The sequence below is a fragment of the Cucurbita pepo genome, chromosome LG05 (assembly GCF_002806865.2).
Source record: "Cucurbita pepo subsp. pepo cultivar mu-cu-16 chromosome LG05, ASM280686v2, whole genome shotgun sequence".
Classification (NCBI taxonomy): domain Eukaryota; kingdom Viridiplantae; phylum Streptophyta; class Magnoliopsida; order Cucurbitales; family Cucurbitaceae; genus Cucurbita; species Cucurbita pepo.
In genome coordinates this window covers 10,467,980-10,488,444 of record NC_036642.1, presented here as the reverse complement: position 1 = coordinate 10,488,444, position 20,465 = coordinate 10,467,980, and the positions used below count along the sequence as shown (strand labels likewise).

Genomic DNA, 20,465 nt, shown 5'->3' with positions numbered 1-20,465 from the left:
TTTCACACCCTTATAAGGAATGTTTCGTTCCACTCTCCAACTGATGTGGGCCCAACGTCCCCGCTGACATATCGCCCGGTGTCTGACTTTGATACCATTTTTAACAACCCAAACCCACCGCTAGTAGATATTGTCTGCTTTTGTTCGTTACATATCGTCATTAGCCTCACAGTTCTAAAACGCTTATGTTAGGAAAAGGTTTCCACACCCTTATAAGAAATGTTTGATTCTCCTCTCCAATCGAAGGGAGATCTCACATATCGAGACCCGTTTCTACTATTTGGATACGTTTTGCAATCTTAGCTCAACTCGACACGTTGATCCTTGACAAAGAGTTTTGAGTGGACTTGTTATCAAATTCTTGCAATTATAAAACATTATTTTAAATATACGTTTGATCATTACTCGTTACTACTCACTTCAATGCACGAATCGTTAAGAGTTTAAGAATAATCCTCTTAATTTTCTTTGAGTAAGCTCTTCGATCATCTCATGGTCTCTCAAAAGTCAAATCAAAAGTCAAAAGTATCTAAATTTTGCACTCGGGACAGGGATTTGCTTCCGTTGAATCGACGACAAGGTCGCTCTTTCGTGTTTTTTGGACGACAGTTGCGAAATTGATAGCAGGTAAGGAATTTCTTTGATGTATTATAGCAGGTAAGCAATCGACGACATAGTCGGCGCAAGTTCCTTACAGAACTATATGAGCTTCAATGGCGATATCATTAAGCGCCATCGCCTTCTCCTCCAGCTGCTTCAAGCATGCTCCAAGGCTCCTACCATCAAAACCACAAGACCCCTTCATGCTCTCACAATTACAATGGGTCCTGTTCCAAACCAGGCTATATTTGTACATAATAATCTCATTTTCCAATATTCTTCTCTTGGGGTGTTATTGATGGCACGTAACCTGTTCGACGAAATGCCCCACCGAAATGTTGTGTCTTATAACACGATAATTAGTGCTTATAGCCGACGTGGGTTTGTGAAGGAAGCATGGGATTTGTTTTCGGAGATGAGAGATTGTGGTTTTGTGCCGACCCAATTCACATTTGGTGGGTTATTATCAGCTGACTTGTTGGATGTTTGGCAGGGCGCTCAGTTGCAGGGGTTAACGGTTAAAATTGGCGTGTTTGATGCTGATGCTATAGTGGGAACGGGCTTGTTGGGGCTGTATGGCAGGGAAGGATGCTTTGAGGAAGCTTTACGGGTTTTTGAAGATATGAGTTGGAAAAGTTTGGTGACATGGAATTCGATACTGTCATTACTTGGTCGTAGCCAACTTGTGGATGAATGTAAGCTTCTGTTTTGTGAGCTTATGTATGGTGAGATGGAACTGTCCAAGTTCTCTTTTGTGAGTGTTTTGTCTTGTTTTTCACGCAAAGAAGACTTGAAATTTGGGCAACAATTGCATGGTATTGTGTTTAAAATTGGGTTTTATTATGATGTTTTGGTTGTAAATTCTCTGATGAACATGTATTTACAATGTGGAGGCTTTTACTTAGCTGAGAAACTGTTTGAAGAGGTGCCTGTGCGTGATGTTGTGACATATAATTCAATCATTAGCGCGGGGACAAAAGTCGACAAGCCCGAATTAGCATTAGAACTCTTTTACAATATGATAGAAAAGGGACTAATTCCTACCCAGGCATCATTTGTAAACTGTGTCAGCTCTTGTAGTTCTATGGAAAGTTCAATTTATGGAGAATATTTTCACTCAAAAACGATTCGTTCTGCTTTCGAGTCTGATGTGTTTGTGGGTACCGCCTTGATCGACTTTTATGCAAAGTTCAAAAAGTTGGAGGAAGCCCGCCATTGCTTTGATGAGATAACTGAGAAGAATTTGGTATCTTGGAATGCTTTGATTTCGGGTTACTCGACCGATTGCTACACATCCTGTATGTATTTACTGATAGAAATGCTCCATTTTGGTTATAGACCGAACGAATTTACATTTTCAGCCATTATGAAGAGACTTATAGCTTCAGAATTGCTTCAAATTCATTGCTTGATTATAAGGATGGGCTATGAGGAGAATGGTTATGTATCAAGCTCTCTTGCTTCTTCCTATGCCAAACATGGTCTCATATCTGATGTCCTGGCTTACATGTCTCAGCCTTCTGCTGTGCTTTCTAACATAGTTGCTGGATATTATAACAGAGTTGGCCTATACGATGAGACACAGAAATTGTTTCGCTCTCTTGAGGTACTTGACATTATATCATGGAATATTCTGCTTGAATCTTGTGCTAAAACGGGTAATTATTTCAAAGTTCTAGCACTTTTCAAATGCATGCTGCTACTCCAAATCTACCCTGATAATTATACATTCATCTCCCTTCTTAGTGTTTGTGCTAAACTGTGCAATCTTGCTCTGGGTAGTTCTGTTCATGGCGTTATGATAAAGACTGGTTCATGTTGTTTTGATACATTTGTGTGCAATCTGTTAATTCATATGTATGGAAAATGTGGAAGCATTGGATGTGCTTTGAAAATATTTGATGATGTGAAAGATAGAAACTTAATCACATGGACTGTTCTAATCTCTGTTCTTGGATTACATGGCCATGCTTATGAAGCGCTGGAAAGGTTTGCAGAAATGGAGCTTTCAGGGCTTAAACCTGATGGGGTAGCTCTTGGTGCAGTGCTTACAGCTTGCAAGCACGGTGGGCTTGTAAAAGAAGGAATGGAGTTGTTTGGCAAGATGAAAGTTGAATATGGGGTCGAACCGGAAATGGATCATTATCAATGTGTGGTTAACTTGCTTTCTACTCATGGACTTGTTGTGGAAGCAGAGAAGGTTATTACCTCCATGCCTTTCCCCCCTGATGCTCTTCTATGGCGTAGCTTCCTGGAAGGCTGCAAAAGAGAAAGGACGTTATGAGAATTCTTTTCGTGCTGAAGCGGAAGATAAGTCGATGGCTCGTTCCTTTTCGGGGTATGGCTTTAAAGTTAAGGAGAGACATGAATTGTCGTGTTATTCTTGATGATGAGGGATACTTCTCACCACCAAAGAAGTGAATCGCCAAAGAAGTAAATCAACATACGATTCGTGGGTGGAATCTTGTTCTCCTACTAAGATATTATTCAAAACATCAGAGGAGGAGACGGGACATTGGAAGCATCAATCCTAATAACTGTGAGATTCCACATTGGTTGGGGAGGAGAACGATACACCCTTTATAAGGGTATGAAAACCTCTTCCTAACAGACGCATTCTAAAAACCTTGAAGGGAAGCTCGAAAGAGAAAACTCAAAGAGAACAATATTTGCTAGCGGTGGGCTTGGGCTGTTATAATAACTTTGACTAGACATCTACCATGGTAGTGTCTTATGATACTCTCTCGACGAAACTAGTCAGACAAAACTATCTCATCAACCGACTATTTGATTGATCGTCAGGCAATACTAGGTGACCAGAATCCTTGGAAATTATTTGAGGAGATTGGAACACAGTCATTGGTAGTCACACACACTATCCAATAAGTGGCTTCTTGACTCGGAAGAATCTCACCCGAGAATGGGACGATGGTAAGTAAGACAAACTTTATCTACGTTTAATTAATATGGTACTATAGTCTTCTGCTTTTAACAGACCAACCAGGTCCTGATGCCTGTATAGGCAAACCACTTGAATATGCAGCGTAGGAAAACAATATTTTCCCTCAAAAAGTAGTATTAAAATCTTTGCTGTTTAGATCAATTAGCTGGAAACCTTAAACATGTGGAGGAACAACTCTCAACCAATGTGAAATCTTTGAAATGGCTGTCTTCATTGATATTATTGTGTTCAATTCTACTGGAGAGGAATGAAATAGTATAATCATTGCTCATGCCTACAAAACACAATACTCGGACTTATCTAGGATAAAATCATTGTTCATTAACGCCCAATGTCTAGGATTCTGACTAGGTTTTGACTACATTATATACTTGACTTATCTTATTTCTAAGAGTGAAAGGTACCTTCACAACACATGTACTTTTAACATGCTTTGTGAGATCCCACGGTTAGGGAGGAAAACGAAGTATTCCTTATAAGGGTGTGAAAACCTCTCCCTGGTAGACGAATTTTAAAACCGTGAGGCTGATGGTAATACGTAACGGGCCAAAGCGGACAATATGCGCTAGTGGTGGGTTTGAGTTGTTGCATGTTTTGTTCTCATTTACCTGCTTTATAGGTACATATCTAGGAGGTCACTCAACGTAAGATTATGCTTATTTTTTGAGTTCATATTATTGAATCATGGAAAATGAAGGTACATCTTACTAATATAGGTAACAACTTTGTATTTCTTTAAGCATTTATTAACCATAGCTTCATATTCTTGTGGTGATTCTTATTTGGATGTGGTATCATTCATTCATGTACTTCTCATTTACTCGGACGTCACATGTCCATCAGCCTCCACCTTGGTTCGTCCTCAATTCACATCCTATGGTTTACGATTGTACTTAGTTGTATGCTCCAAGCTAAACACGTTTGATTTTAGAGTTCTTATGATTAAGCCACCAAGGAAACATCTATTAGTTTGTGAGGATAATATTCACTCTTAGAAGCTCTTCCAGACAAGTAGATAACGTGGTCTTGTCCCAAGGAATATTGGAGTCATTAGAGTCCAAATTCGAATTTCAAATTCCGATCTCAATCGTAAATATAAAACGTTATACTTCAGGAATTAAAACGTAATTTCTTATCATATTTTATAATCATAATTGAACGAAAATATTTTAAAAGGACAAAAAAGGAAGAAATGAGATGATCAATCATCACAAACAAACGTGGAGCCACGCCCACTCCATTATATCATTCTTGAAAAGCTTTGTCTTTGAATCATAATTATATTATTATTGTTTTCCAGACAATTATTAATTAATTAATTAATTAAAAAGGAATTAGAATATTCTAATTTTTTAAAGTCTAAGCAGCCGCCAAAGCATTACATTTTTTTCTTTAATGACAAAATATTATATTTTTTTGGCGTTTATAAATTATAATAACTTTGACTTTTAAGATATTATATTTAAAACATAATTAAAATTAGAAAGCATTAAAACCCAATTAAATTATTAATTAAATTGATTCAAAAAAGTTGCATTTTCCACTTGCATTGCCTTTTAAGCCTTTGCGGCTGATACACTGACAACTGCCCATCCTATTCTATTCTCCTCATTTATATATTTTTATATTATATATTGATGTCTACCGACACAAAGATTCAATCCTCTGACCTCTTAATAAAATATATCTATTAATTACTATTGAATCGAAAAGATATGAGGATAGCTCGGTATAGCTGTAATATCGTGGATAGGTCGTAGGAGCTTAATCAACATGAACCGATTCCTGGGTGAAATCTCGTTCATTACATACGATTTATGGGTGGAACCTTGTTCATTACGTAGCAGCATACGATTCATGGGTGGAATCTCATTCACTACATAGCAGCATACAGTTTGTGGGTGGAATCTCGTTCACTACATAGCAGCATACAGTTCGTGGGTGGAATCTCGTTCACTACGTAGTAGCATACGATCCGTGGGTGAAACCTCGTTCACTACGTAGTAGTATACGTTCGTAGGTGGAACCTCATTCACTACGTAGCAGTATACGTTCGTAGGTGGAACCTTGTTCACTACGTAGCAACATACGGTTCATAGGTGGAATCTCGTTCATTACGTGGCAGCATACGGTTTGAGAGTGGAATCTTGGTCACTACGTAGCAGCATATGATTCGTGGGTGAAATCTCATTCACTACGTAGCAACATACGATTCGTGGGTGGAATCTCATTTACTACATGGTAGCATATGATTCGTGGGTGAATCTCGTTCACTATGTAGTAGCATACAGCTCACCTTTTCAAAACAAATATTTACGACCAAACTCACATCGTGACGTTTAAAGAAAAATTCAGATAAGATTGACCGGTACTACGTACATTATATATTACAATTGAATAAGTATGAAGTGGAGAATCGAAGAATCAACCTTTATAGCAGTGATGGATATCTTTTCAAAACAATAACTTTATTTAATCAACGATCAAAAAGATACAAGACAAACACTAAAGCCAAATTGGCCTTTCAAACATTATTTCATTCCACATATTATTCCCACTAAAATGTTTAAAAAAAAAAAAACCAATTCCCATAACCAAAATTTAAATAATTTCTCATATCATATATATATATATATATATATATATATATATATATATATATATATATATATATGATATGAGAAATTATTTAAATTTTGGTTATGGGAATTGGTTTTTTTTTTTTTAAACATTTTAGTGGGAATAATATGTGGAATGAAATAATGTTTGAAAGGCCAATTTGGCTTTAGTGTTTGTCTTGNAATATATATATATATATATATATATATATATATATATATATATATATATATATATGATATGATATGAACAAGTTCCCATCATCTCAAGAATTTGGCATCCAATCCAAACATTTTCCATGGCGGCGGTTTCCATGTCTGGTCGTGTGTTGGTGTTTGTTCTTATAATTTGGTGTGTTGGTATGATATCAGAAGGACGTGTTCTTCATATTCAAGAACAGAAAGATGCAAGCTGCAGCCATTGTCATTTGAAGAAATTTAGGTTTGATGTGTTTAAGGTAGATCGAAGATCTCTCGTTAATTCAGAAAGAATTGTTCCTGGAGGACCAGATCCCAAGCACCATCACTAAATACATTCGATTAAGAAAATAAAACATTTTGTGTCTAATAAATTTTTTCTTTCTCTACGAACGAAGAAGCTATAAGTAATGCGGAGAGTTCGATCCTGAGCTCAAGATGAACGCTGATGCCTCACCTTTTTTTTGTGTGTTTTTGGCAAATTATCGTGTAATATTATTACTTTGTTGTTGTGTTTACAAGTGTTGCTTAATAATATACGAAGTTAAATTAACTGTTTCTTATCTCGTTCGTCGTGTTTTATTTTATGTTGTGATTCTTCGAGTTTTGAAATAAGTGAGATTGTGATTGTTGTAGCATCAATAAGTCCTGTTAAATTTTACGATTAAACTTATTATAAATTTTACAAATTTGAGTATAATTCATCTGGTTAAGATGCGTATTTGGCTAAGAAATGAGAGGTAACGGTTTGACTTACAGTCCCTAGTTCATGACGTGACGTTATTTTTAAAAGAAATTATGGGATCTCGAAGAAAAATAAGATGGTTTGATTTGGGATCTCGAAAAAATACCTTAATTTAGTGTCGAGAAGGAGTATCAAGTGTTTATAAAACTAAGCACGTTCAATCAATAGTGATACACAATCTTTAACCAAAACTCATATAACTCGACAAGACCAATCGAGAAGCTACTACAACCAGATATCATTCAAAAGTGATATACACTCCTTAACCAAAACTCGTATAACCCGATAGACAAATCGAATAAGCTACTACAACCAAATATCATGGCTCCACGATGCACGTCGTGACTCAAAACTTAAAAACTTAACTAATATCATGTTTCCATTCATTAATTTGCAAAACGATTAATTTGAACGCGGTTCGTATCTAAGCTTGAATATGTTGATATTATAGAGCCATTAATTAAAATAATATACGGTGATAAAGATAAGATTTAACTGAGTGGAATCTAAAGTGGTCATTATCATATAATTAATTAGAATCTAATTAAAACAATATAAAATTAAGGACGAATCTCGATTTATATATGATAGAGTGATTCATCCAAAATCAAACATTAAAATTTTAATTAAAAAAATAACATAGTGATACCACTCTCAATCATATAAAAAAAATTCATGAATTAAAGAAATAAATCACTATAAATAGAAAAATACACTTTGTAATTTTTTATTTAGCACAAGAATCCATTATAGTTTAATTCATAGAATTCCATTTATTTAAAAATAATTAATAGAAAATTAGAAAGAATTAATTCAACTTTGTAATAATTTATATAACATTTAGTCGTCGATAAGACAACCCTAATTCTCAGCCGAACGATCTAAATTTTGATGAACAACTCTTGAATTAAAGAAATTTATACCTCCTTATACAAAATTCGGATCAACCAAAAGATAAGGCTAGAATTAGATTACTTCAAGATCTAGAAGTCTTACGATCGAAGATCTAGAAGTAAGATTTAGAACTTTGTTCTAAATCACTCCACAATCGAACTTAGATCAAGAGTTGATTGTTCCGACTAAGATGCAATTCTACCACAAGAATTGCTTGAAACTTAGAAATGGCAAAGATGATGCTCGGATTTCTAGGGAAACGTCTCAATTTCATTCCTCCACGAATCTATTTACATAACAATTTGTGGGTATTTATAGTCTCCTCACTAGAGATGTTTGTAGCTATGATTTAATCCCGACCACGAATCTATTTACATAACAATTTGTAGGTATTTATAGTCCATGATTTAATCCCGACTCTATACAATTAAAAATAAAATTTTCTCACCAAGGTTGATGTGGAGACATATTTGAAATCTATTGAGTTTGTTTGGGTAGGTTTGAATGTGTTGTTGACATTTTTGAATCTATTTATCGAGAATTAGTCCTTATCGTTAAAATTATTTATGATATTTTTAATACGTAGATTGTTAAGATTAGGAAACAAATGTGATTAAAAATTACAAACACTAAGTCCGATATTTAATGATAAAGTTCAGAGCCTAAATGATTACCTTTACGAAGGTCGAGAGGTCAAATTTATTTTTTTATTTTTTAAAAAAACTTTACTATTAATAATTATGTTAAAATAAAAAAAAAAATTCAAAAAAATTGAAGACTTTTAAAAAAAATAAAATAAATTAAAAAGGAATAAAAAATAATTATTGTTGGAGTGGCAAAACCAAATAAAGAATCTTGAAGATAAGATTCAACCCCACAAAAGAATCCAAATTTGACCTATAAAATTATAAAGCAAATAGAAATTATTTTATATTTTATTTATTTTAAACAAAAAAAAAACATAATTAATTAATTAATTAATTAATTATGGTTGGGTGTAGATTCCACTATATGCATAAATATTTCCAATTGGAGAAGAGAATCTATGTATTGTCAATTTATAATTTGAAACCAAAAGAAATTAATTAATTAATTAATTAATTAATTAATTAATTTCCTTTTGGTCAAAAAAACAAAGCCACTCATAATTTAGCCAAACAAAATATAAATTAATTAATTAAATAATTAAATAATTAATAAAAATAATTAGCCTAACAAAGTTTTTGTTTTGTTCTTAAACAAGTTCTCAAAAATGACTAAAAACAAATGTCCATTAAAGGAATTAGGGTTAGGTTTAGATTTGTATACTCACACTTGTGCTCCACATTGGTCGTTTTTGGTCAAAACAATCGATTCAAAATATTATGTTACTATGCCCAATTGTCCACCGAGTCTATACATTTTTTTTGTTACAAGTTGGTACCAAGACACGGTTTTTCTATCACAGCTTAACTCGGGTAACTTTGGCTAGATGTACAATATCATCTAACAATTTTACGAGTATCTGCTGTTTTTATGTCTTGATATATCACATACTCTTGTAATTGCTTTTCGATAACATTCTCGTGTAACATCAAATACAGGTTTATCAAATTTTAAAATGTTAGAATATATACGAAAACACAAATTTGAAATTTTAGTGACCTCTTATATTTAAGCTTGTAACGACCCAAACCCAGGATTCAGATTTCGAATTCGATATGGTCAAGTTACTTACGTCTACCGACCAACATACTTCGATCCTAGGAAAATCCAGTCATCCAGCATATAATTGTTTCAAGCAATGCACGTTTAATCATAAAGTTCATATGATTGAGTCACTGAATAGAAATGTACATCTTGTTAATATAGGTAGTGACTTTCATTTAGATATGGTCTTGGTTCATTCATATACCCCTCATTTATTTCGGTATCACAATTTTTTTTATTTATTTATAAAATTAAAAGTCGAAGAGTTTATTAAATACGAATAATTTAATTTAATTTAATTTAATTGTAAGGCTTTTGAGGTAAAGGTTTTATAATAATTAATATAATTGTGAATGTTGGCATGGGATTTCCATTCATATAAACTATGTTTGATGATCATTGTTTTCCATTAAGCTTCAAAAGACTTTCCCATTATCTCTGACATTAAATTAATATTTTATGGTGGAAAAAAAAAAAAAAAAACAATAATAAGAATCTTCAAGGTAAAATGAAATTATATGGTTCCAACATTTATGGAATATTTATATTATTATTACCTTAAATTATACAAAAAAAAAAATAAATTATTTTTTTAAATTTAGTCTCAGCTTATTTATTTATCCATTTTTACATCAAAATATTAATGATATATTGTCACTAATAAAATTTTAAAAATATGAAGTGATTTAAATATAATTTTTAAAAATAATAATAATAATAAGCATTTGATTAATCGGATAAATTAATTACTAATAATTGTTTTTTTTTTAAATATTATTTTTATAAAAGGAAAAAGACAATTAAGATAAAGTAATAGAAGCTACACACGGAATGAAAAGCTTGAATCCTGATTGCATGGAGAAAACGACATCCCTTGCCGTTGTGTCGATTTGTCGGTTCACTTCCACTCCTTTACTAATATATATTTTTATTAATTTATAAAAAAATTCAATTTTTTTTTTTTAACGGAAACTTTAATCTTTGGTAAAACAAAATAATTAAATGTAAAATGATGTCTTTTACGCTCTCTTTTTTACTAAATAAATAAACTTTAACTTATTTTTACGATATAATTAAGTTACTTATTTCTTGCTTCTAAGAGTGATGTTGAGATCTCACATTAATTGGAGGGAGGAATGAGTGCTTGTGAGAACACTGGCCTCGAAAGGGGTGGATTGTGAGATCCCACATTGATTGGAGAGGGAAATGAGTGTCATCGAGGACGCTGAGCCCCGAAAGAAGTGGATTGTCAGATCTCACACCAATTGGAGAAGGGCATAAGTGCTAACGAGAGCGTTGAGCCCCAAAGGGGGGTGAATTATGAGGTCCCACATCGGTTGGAGAGAGGAACGAAACAAAAGGTGTAGAAACTTCTCCCAAGCAGACGCGTTTTAAAAACTTTGAGGAGAAACTCGAAAGGAAAAACTCAAAGTATACAATATCTGTTGGCGGTGTGCTTAAGTTGTTCATAATCGCTCTCATTCGGATGTGGTCACGATTCCTTCACGTACTCCTATTCTACTCGAGTGTCACAATTTAACATTATCTCTAGTAGTACGGGGTTATTGGGTTGAACCAAAAACAAAACTACGACGACTCATACCTAAAGTGAACAACATCATACTATTGTGAAGATATGTCGAGGACCATTATCCCCACCACGTGATATTAGAAAATTTACTATAAACGACGATTTGACATAAACTGATCGAAAAAAATAAGTTTAGCAAAAACTTAGCGAGAAACAATACGAGAAACGTTGATATTTTCTTATGCCATTTATTTTAATATCGTATCAACTTATGAATCGACAAGTCACGTTAACATTTAAATAATATCGTGACATTTTCGCGAAAGAACTAAAGCTTTTTCTTAAAAAAATTAGAGCACTAAATTTGACATTTAGCCATAAAAAAAGAAAAGTAAAACCCACTTTTGAATGGATTGAACCATAATGATAAGCATGGACGACTCCTATAAATATGTAAGAACAACCGTGGCTGCATCAGTCAGCAACCCCTGCAATTTGAATAGCACCACAATTGCACCAATGGCTCGACCTAGCAATGCACCCATGTCCCTACTCCTCCTCCTCCTCCTCTTCTGCCTTTGCTCTCATGCCAGAGTTCTTCACACACGCGACGTTATTGTACCACCTGAAACGACCCGACTTTTTCTTCTTCGTAAAACAATCGGCTTTCGCCTCTCTGAGCTCCGACACGGCACGCAGCGATCGCTCGTTGGATCGGAGAGGATCGTCCCCGGTGGACCTGACCCCGAACACCATGTTTGAGTCGAGGAAGGTACATTAATATGTATGTGTGTTCCATGTTGATAATAAAATGGAGGAGCTTTGTTTGTTTGTTTCAATGCAAACATTATCTTCCTCCCCGAAGCTTTTGTTGTAACCAGCTCGAGATATTATACACACATATACATATTTATAATATAAAGTTCGATACTTTTTTTTCTCTTAATTTTTTTCGTTTTCATAATCGGGTGAGATCCCACATCAATTGAAGAGGAGAACGAAACATTCCTTATAACTGTGTGGAAACCTCTCCCTGGTAGATACGTTTTAAAATCGTGAGACTAATGATGATACGTAACAGGCCAAAATAGATAATATCTACCAGCGGTGAGCTTGAACGGTTACAAACCGAGATTCATCTATAAAAAAAAAAAAAAAATTCATAAATATAGGTTGAAAGCTAGACGTAATCTAAAAGAAACAATTAATTTAATCGATTAGTGCTCATTTCATTCTCGTTATTTTACATAATCCCAACTATTAATTAAAACTATTAATTTAATCATCAAATCAAGATTCATTTTAATGATTAATTAGTGGAAAAGATTCTTATGAGTGCTTAATTCTAAATTTGACCAACAATATTGTACTTTTGTGTATAATCATATTAATTTATTTCCTATTTAATTTTCTTAATTAAAAAAACTAGGAATCTACTTGGATTGCCTTTTATAGCCTTTTCATATGTATGGATATCATATATTATATCATACATCTTGCTATTATAAATATATATTAGCTGTCACACGTTGTATTGTTTGTTTATTCGCCTTGTTTGGTCATACCAAAAATTTAGGTCTCCCTACTTTTCCTTCGATTTTCAAGTTTGGGGCGAGACGAATAGACATTATAAAACTACTGTGAGATCCCACATTAGTTGGAGAGGGGAACGAAACATTGTTTATAAGGGTGTGAAAACCTCTCCCTGCGCGTTTTAAAAACCTTGAGGGGAAACCCGAAAGAAAAAATTCAAAGAAGATAATTTATGTTAGAAAAAACTGAATTGTGATCAATATTTTTCAATATTATAGTGGGAGAGGAGTTTCTGACAATTTTCCAATAATACCCTTTAGAAACCGACAAAGAATTATGATTAATGTTTTTTAGAGTGGTAGAGGAGTTTCTGAGAACTTTCCAATAATACCCTTTAAAAACCGATAAAGAATTACGATTAATATCAGAGTGGGAGAGGAGCTTTTGAGAGCTTTCCAGTGATACCTTTAAAAACCGACGAAGAATGACCAATGATCAAAAAATATTATTTTGAGGTATGATCAATATTCTTTAAATTTTATAACGGCCAACGTTAAATATTGATTAATTTGACTCATCTTTTTAGAAAAAAAAAAATAAAAAAAAAATATATATATATATATATATATATAAAAACCTTGAATTTGGAATTACTCATTATTGGGCTTGGGCTTGAGTTTGGGCTTGGGCTTGAGTTTGGATTTGGCCTGGGCTTGAGCTTGAGTTTGGGTTTGGGCTTGGTCTTGGGCTTTAGTTTGGGCTTGAGTTTGGATTTGGCCTGGCTTGGGCTTGAGCTTGAGTTTGGGCTTGGGCTTGAGCTTGGTCTTGGGCTTTGGTTTGGGCTTGAGTTTGGATTTGGCCTGGGCTTGGGCTTAAGTTATGTATGCTATAAAATTGTCGCCGGAACCGGCGGAAGAATTTTAGCGGCAAAGTCCCTCGGTTCTGTAGCTTCGAAACATAATCTTCTTCGTTGTTTTCATAATAATCAAACACTTTGAAGCTTCTTAAAACCAGTACCTCGCCATTGATCCGCCCCCACCAATAATCCACGCCGTCCAGTTTTCTCGCCGGTATATTCTTCTCTCCTTTCTTTCCATTGGACCATGCGCTACATTTTCCACCATCGCGCGTAAACGCTGGATACTATCGTCAGTTCTTCGCACGGGCCTTTCGATGCCGTCCCAGCGCGTCATATAAAACGCTGCGGGCCACGATCATCGCTTCTGCCGTACACCTGTAACGTTACGACATCGGGAGGCGGTGAATTTTAGAGACCAGGTGGGTTTTGTTTGTTTGTTTTTTGTTTTTTTTTTTCTCAAGAACAACGGAGCCGGATCTGGCCGGAAGTTTGGTTTCTCCGGCACACTAAACCCTAAATTTTTGTGCCGTTTGACGTCTTTTCTTTGTTTGTATGGCTTATTTGATGTGGTGTTCTTGGATCCTTTGTGAACTCTAGAGATTGGTATGTTTGATGTACTTTTTTCTTTGTTTGTTTGGTTTAATTTGTTGAATGGCGTTGGCGTTTAATTACCTGGAGATTTGAGTTACTTAGGGTGTTTTGTTTCAACTTTTTTTTTGGGTAAAGGGAAACACTTGGGACGGATAATTCGACTTTTTTTGAGGATAGAAAGAGGGTTTAAGGGTTTTGGGTGTTTTGATTGTTTGTATGGCTTCAGCTCCTATAGCTGGAGGGGGAAATGAAGATAGAATTAAGCAGCATTCTGACAGTAAGGTTTACAGAAGGGAAACGTTCAGAGGTGTGAAGAATGGGAATACCGTTACCGCCACTTTGACCACCACCACCACCGACAAGGATACTTGTTTGAAGAATGGGAATACCATTACCGCCTTGTTTAGCAATGTTGAAGGCTTCAATAACAGTTCAGGCCAGGCAGTGCCGCATTTAGAAGCTTTGGAAAATGCGGATCTATTGCAGCAGCAGCCTTTACCGAACGCTGCCTCTGACGATTTGACGAGGCTTGATGGACAGGCAGCTGTTGGGCAGACTGCGGAAGCTACTCCAGAGCTTCCTGCTGATAATGGGGTCATTCAAACAGGTTCTTGCGTCCAGAATCAGGTCAATTGTGCATTTAAGCCGAAGCAGGAAATGCAAGAGATTCGGCGGAAATTTGAGAGTGAGCTTGAAATTGTGAGAAATTTGGTGAATAGGATTGAAGCCATACAGAAGCAGTTAAATATCTAACATACAAGTTCTCACATTTCAACAATCGAAATGGCTGATAACGTTCGTGGAGCCTATCATGTTCATTCAGAAGTTGGTTCCGTAGGTGTTCTGACGGATGATAGCAGACCACTGCCCCAGTTAAGCATATCAGTTCTAGAGAATGGTAAAGGGACGCGTGATTTCATGGAAAGGGAGAAGAGGACCCCAAAAGCAAACCAGTTCTATCAGAATTCCGAATTCTTGCTTGCAAAAGATAAGATTCCTCCGGCTGAGAGCAATAAAAAGTCCAAATTAAATGGGAAAAAGCATAGTAGTAAAAAGTTAAAGCATGGTTTTGGCATGGCTATTAAAATTTTCAATGCTTGTGTTTCTTTACTTGAGAAATTGATGAAACATAAGCATGGCTGGGTGTTTAATACTCCTGTGGACGCAGAGGGGCTTGGTTTGCATGATTATTGTAGCATTATCAGATATCCAATGGACTTGGGTACGGTGAAAACGAGGCTACACAAGAATTGGTACAAGTCCCCAAAAGAATTTGCGGAGGATGTAAGACTTACATTTCATAATGCTATGACTTATAATTCAGAAGGGCAAGATGTTCACGTAATGGCAGAACAATTACTGAAAATCTTTGAGGACAGGTGGATTGTTATAGAATCAAATTATCATCAGGAGATGAGGTTGGGAATGGAATTTCGGGATACTCTTCCATCTTCTAATTCAATTCTACACCTTTCTTCACCAGTTCCTCCTCTTGACATGAGAAAGATTCTACGGAGGTCAGAGTCATTGATAAATCCAGCTGATTCCAAGACACAGCCAATGAGCGTGACTCCATCAGCGAGAACACCTTCACTGAAGAAACCCCAGGCAAAAGATCCATTCAAAAGGGATATGACTTACAATGAAAAGAAAAGGCTCAGTACGAACCTTCAGAATTTACCCTCTGAGAAGCTAGATACCATTCTACAGATTATTAAAAAGAGAAACCTTGAACTTCTCCAACAAGATGATGAAATAGAAGTAGACATTGATAATGTCGACACTGAGACTCTGTGGGAGCTTGACAGACTTGTTTCGAACTACAGGAAGAGTATGAGCAAGAATAAGAGGAAGGCTGAACTCGCTATGTTGAAGGCTCGAGCAGAAGCTGAGCGTAATGACCAGGAGAAGGTAAACCCTACATATGACTTTCCAGTTGCATTTATTTTAATTGAAATCAACTGTTATTTGCTAATTAAAGTTCTGTTGTTCTGTCTTATAGACCCCAGCCCCTGATGATTCAAAGGTTTTTAGAGAAAATAGAACAGGTCAGTCTGTTTATATACAGAATATGTTGGGGTTTTGGTTTTTAATTGTCGAGTGAACAGAGGTACTAAAGTTTATGTTATTCTGAAGCAGATGAAAATGTTCTTTCCTCTTCCTCACCCTTTCGAGGGGGACAACAGAACAATCATTCAAGTAAGTCCAGCAGCTCAAGTAGCTCTAGCAGTGATTCGGGATCTTCGTCTAGTGGTAAGTACAACAGTTGTTTACTTAGGTTTTCTTATAAAATGTCGTACCATTGTTTTCATTGAGAATTTGCCTACATGGTATGTATCATATATCAGCAGTTTTCTTTTTCATTTTTGTGTTTCAGATTCTGAAAGTGACAGCTCTTCAGCATCAGGATCTGATGCAGGATCACTATCGCATTGACTTTCTATTCAGGTAATAATGGACATAACTAAGTTGTTACATGCCATGNTTTTTTTTTGTTTTTTTTTTTTTTTTTTTTTTTTTTGTTGATACAGCTGCTATCAAAACCAAATCATTAGGAGGAATCCAATTTAAGCTTAAGATTAGTTACTTATTGTGTATATGTGTATAATGATAAATTACACGGGGATATATGATGATGTTCTGTGGTGTCTTCAACTTGTGCCTTTGCTTACAGTTGACTTCTTCTATTGAATGCTATCTGTAGCTGTCGAAACCATTCATTAGATTTTTATGTACAACACACGCACTACAAGTTTAGAGCAATCAAGTAGTTTATTGAAGTTTAATGTAGAAATAACAGCCTTGACGTCATAAACTCATTCATAGATTCTATATAATACCAACACTTTTCTGATTATGCTATGGTTACATTTTCAATTATTTTCTCGCTGTTGACAGTCTTGCCATTCTAAGAATCTCTATTTCATCTCAGGTTGAATAACGATCGTCTGATATTTTATGGGATGAAAGAAGGTAGATCCATTGTCTTGTCTACTACTACAGAGGAATTCAGATGATGGATCTCGAATATGTAATTGGTGTACAGTGCAAAGATTCCGAATGGGGAATGGAGCATTCCTTGTGAATGCGAACCAAAAGTAGTGGCCTATTTATTAGGTGGTAGTAGATGTTAGAGTTAAGTCTCTGGACGAGGAAGGATCAACTTCCATTGTAATAATTTGTAACATATGGTAGAATTTGATTAGAAATTAGATGCCCGTAGTTTTGCCGTACAAAATATCCTTTGCTTACTTACATTACTACTTCTGCAGGTCACAGCATGTGACAATTCTCTAGCAATTATGTAGTAGCAGTAGCAGTTGCAGTTGCCTAAGAATCTTGAATTGTCGACCTCCTCTTCGTCATGGATTCTGTAAGGCTTTCTTCTCCCAAAAATAAATTCTGGGAACATGGATGGTATAGAAAATGTGTAGAAATTTGGGGTAGCGTTCTTGTTGTGTGATATAGTAATGCTGACCGACTATTTTTGTCTGATGGATAAGAGGTGGTTTTTCTGAGCCCAGAATATTATGTGAATTTTAGAATTATAAATTCTAAGTCAAACCAATACTTATCACTATAATTTCAAATTTAATTTGAGTATCTGTTCAGCTCTTGTTCAGAGTGTGAATTTTATTGTACTGTTTCATTTTATTTTGGCAGCAGCCTTTACTTTCTATGAAAACTCCACCCTTACAGGACTCTACACAGTACAAGGAAATTCCACTTCAAAAGAACAAAGAGGATCCACACACACTCAATTTTATTTACCCCTCACAAACGAACAAACTTAAAAACACATTATCCATTCTTCCCACAACCCTTCTCCAGGAATTCCGAAACATAAAAACTCACAAACCACTTTAAACAGTCAACTTCGTATCAGGCTCTGTGTTCCTTCTTGGCTGCTGTTTCATAGTGCTCTTTCTTTTCATGTTCTTGGCCTTTTTCCTCACCCTCTTCCTGACCAAGCTCAAAGCCTAATGTGCTCTGTTTTCCAGTCTCATCCCCAGGCCCAATCACTATCTCTTTTGTTGTCTGTGCAATCTCATATATGGTCTCCCCAATTGCCCCCAATATCCCCCCATCACTTCTATCCTCTTCAACTCTGTTCTCTCCTCCCCTTTCTCCTCCCCTTTCCTTCACTTCCTCTATACCCCCTTCAAAAGTTTCCTTAGTTTTCTCATACATGGAGTCTTTCTCAGTTTGCTTGTACATTGATTCTCTCTGTGCTTCTTCTTTCTTCCTGGCTGTATAGTCCTTCACAGTCTCCCCTGTTGATTCAGCCACATTCTTTGCAGCAGACAAGGGCTTGGCTGCAATGGCTCCTGCATACTCTGCAGCTCCCTTCACAAGCCTTGCTGCTGCTTTAGTCCCTTCCACCGCCGTGTCACATGAGTAATGGGCCGTGCTCCACCCTGCAACCGCCGTCTTATCCTTCAAATCCTCTGCTGCTTTACCTGCATACCCAGCTGCAACTTTCCCACTTTCTATTGCAACATCCTTAGCCACCACTGCCTTCTCTCCAAGGTAATGAGCTGTTGTTCGACCTGCAGAGACTGTGTAATCTTTGGCCTTCTCTGCTATTGGCGCTGTGTAATCCTTTGCTGTTTTGGCTGCACTTGTAAGCGTCTCTTTCACTGTCTCTAGACCTGTATATTGATTTCCCTCTTCGACTGTGTCCTCAGCTTCTTCTGTGCCTCTCGGTATTGCTTCCCCTGTTCCAGCTTCAACTCCTTGCTGGAGTGATTTTTTGTTTGCTTTGTCATACCGTTCCTTTGCCGCCATTATTGCCTCGTTCGATTTCTGCTGTGCTATAGCTCTGTAATTGGAAATTTCTTCAAGAGACGGTTGATTTTGACGAGATCCTATTTCACCTTCTTTCTCTTTTGCCTGTTCTGAAACTCTCTGTTTTTCCTCTGCTCGAGACCCTTTTTGCTCTCTCTCACGAGCAGCAATTCTCTCTTTATCAGCACGTGCTTGTCTCTCCCTTTCATTCTCTGTATTAGTCTCTCTCTTGTCTCTTACTTTGTCAGCAAGAGACTCAAATTGAGCGGCCAATTCATGGCTGTCTTCTGGTTTCTCACCTCCAACTCCCTGTCTCTCCTCCTCCCTTCCTTGAACTGTCCCTCTAGCAATGCCGGTGCCATACGTCTCTTTTCCCACTCCACTAGCATCACTCCTTTGTCTCGCCTTCGTTTCTTCTGGTGTTGTAGCTTTTTCATTACTGGGGTCAGTCGCTTTGCCGTGCACAGCAATGGCCTCAAAGTGGCTTGCCAATTGTGGGACTCTTTCTCTCTCCACCTGAGTCTCTTTCTCCTTCGTGGTGTCATCTCTGCGGCTCAGTTTCTCTGTCGCCATTTTTCTGTTTGTGGTGTTTGTATTCTTTCTTTCTTGCTGAAGATTTGATCTGAGGAAATGGAAATGGATTATGATGTTAAATAACAGAGAGGGTCGGTATTTTTTTAAGAGAGGGTCTAGAATGGAGGTGGACGTGTGGGTGTGAATGGCCAGGTGGTATGGAAGTAGCCGACCTGAATGGGGTGACTAAGCAACTTGTTGACAGGTGGAGTTTTTGTTCATTTGCCACATTTCGTTTTAGGATAGAATTTTACTTGGACCAAGATTCCGGTTTGTCTCTTGGGATTTCCTTGATTTGTTTCAACTTGATCTTTTTGGTCTACGAAGTTTGGTTCTTTGTTCATTTGCCACATTCCGTTTTAGGATAGAATTTTATTTGGACCAAGATCCTAGATTGTTTCTTGGGATTTTCTTGATTTGCTTCAACTCATCTGTTTTGTCTACGAAGATTGGTTTTTGCTCAATTGCCACATTTCGTTTTAGGATAGAATTGTACTTGGATCAAGATCCCAGTTTGCTTCTTGGGATTTTCTTAATTTGTTTCAACTCATCTTTTTTGTCTATGAATTTTGTAAGAATAGTTGTACTTGTAGTTAAATATGTATTATTAGCACAAAAGATCAAAAAAACAGAGGGAAAAGGATAAATTAAAATTTGGCCATGTTTGGACCATCCTTGTTGTATCATCCATTGTTATCAAACACAAACAGTTTCAATAGTGCAGTTCTTGATGGTTTCCTCCAATGGCTTCCTTCATCATGTAAAATGACACTTTCAGGAAGGACCCAGAAGCAAAAGCAAACTCGATCTTGAAAGAATATGCACAAGCTTTCATCATGACTACGAAGTAACAAGCTTATAAGATGTAATTAGCTCTGATACAG

General features: G+C 36.1%; 2 protein-coding genes, 1 long non-coding RNA gene and 1 pseudogene across 3 annotated transcripts; 3 read left to right on the top strand and 1 right to left on the bottom strand.

Moving 5' to 3' along the window:
* The first annotated feature begins 410 nt into the window (after positions 1-410).
* On the top strand, positions 411-3,203 carry LOC111794870 (pentatricopeptide repeat-containing protein At3g58590). Its single transcript, XM_023677042.1, has one exon. It carries the CDS (start codon positions 704-706, stop codon positions 2,882-2,884), a length of 2,181 nt encoding a protein of 726 aa, XP_023532810.1. The 5' UTR covers positions 411-703; the 3' UTR covers positions 2,885-3,203.
* Positions 3,204-13,700: 10,497 nt separating this feature from the next.
* LOC111795847 lies at positions 13,701-20,446 on the top strand. Its single transcript, XR_002815260.1, has 3 exons — positions 13,701-14,048; positions 17,493-17,593; positions 20,360-20,446. It is a non-coding gene; the product is annotated as an uncharacterized LOC111795847 (long non-coding RNA).
* On the top strand, positions 14,044-17,666 carry LOC111795844 (annotated as a pseudogene).
* On the bottom strand, positions 17,946-19,631 carry LOC111795845 (seed biotin-containing protein SBP65-like). Its single transcript, XM_023678450.1, has one exon. It carries the CDS (start codon positions 19,579-19,581, stop codon positions 18,103-18,105), a length of 1,479 nt encoding a protein of 492 aa, XP_023534218.1. The 5' UTR covers positions 19,582-19,631; the 3' UTR covers positions 17,946-18,102.
* Positions 20,447-20,465: the final 19 nt, after the last annotated feature.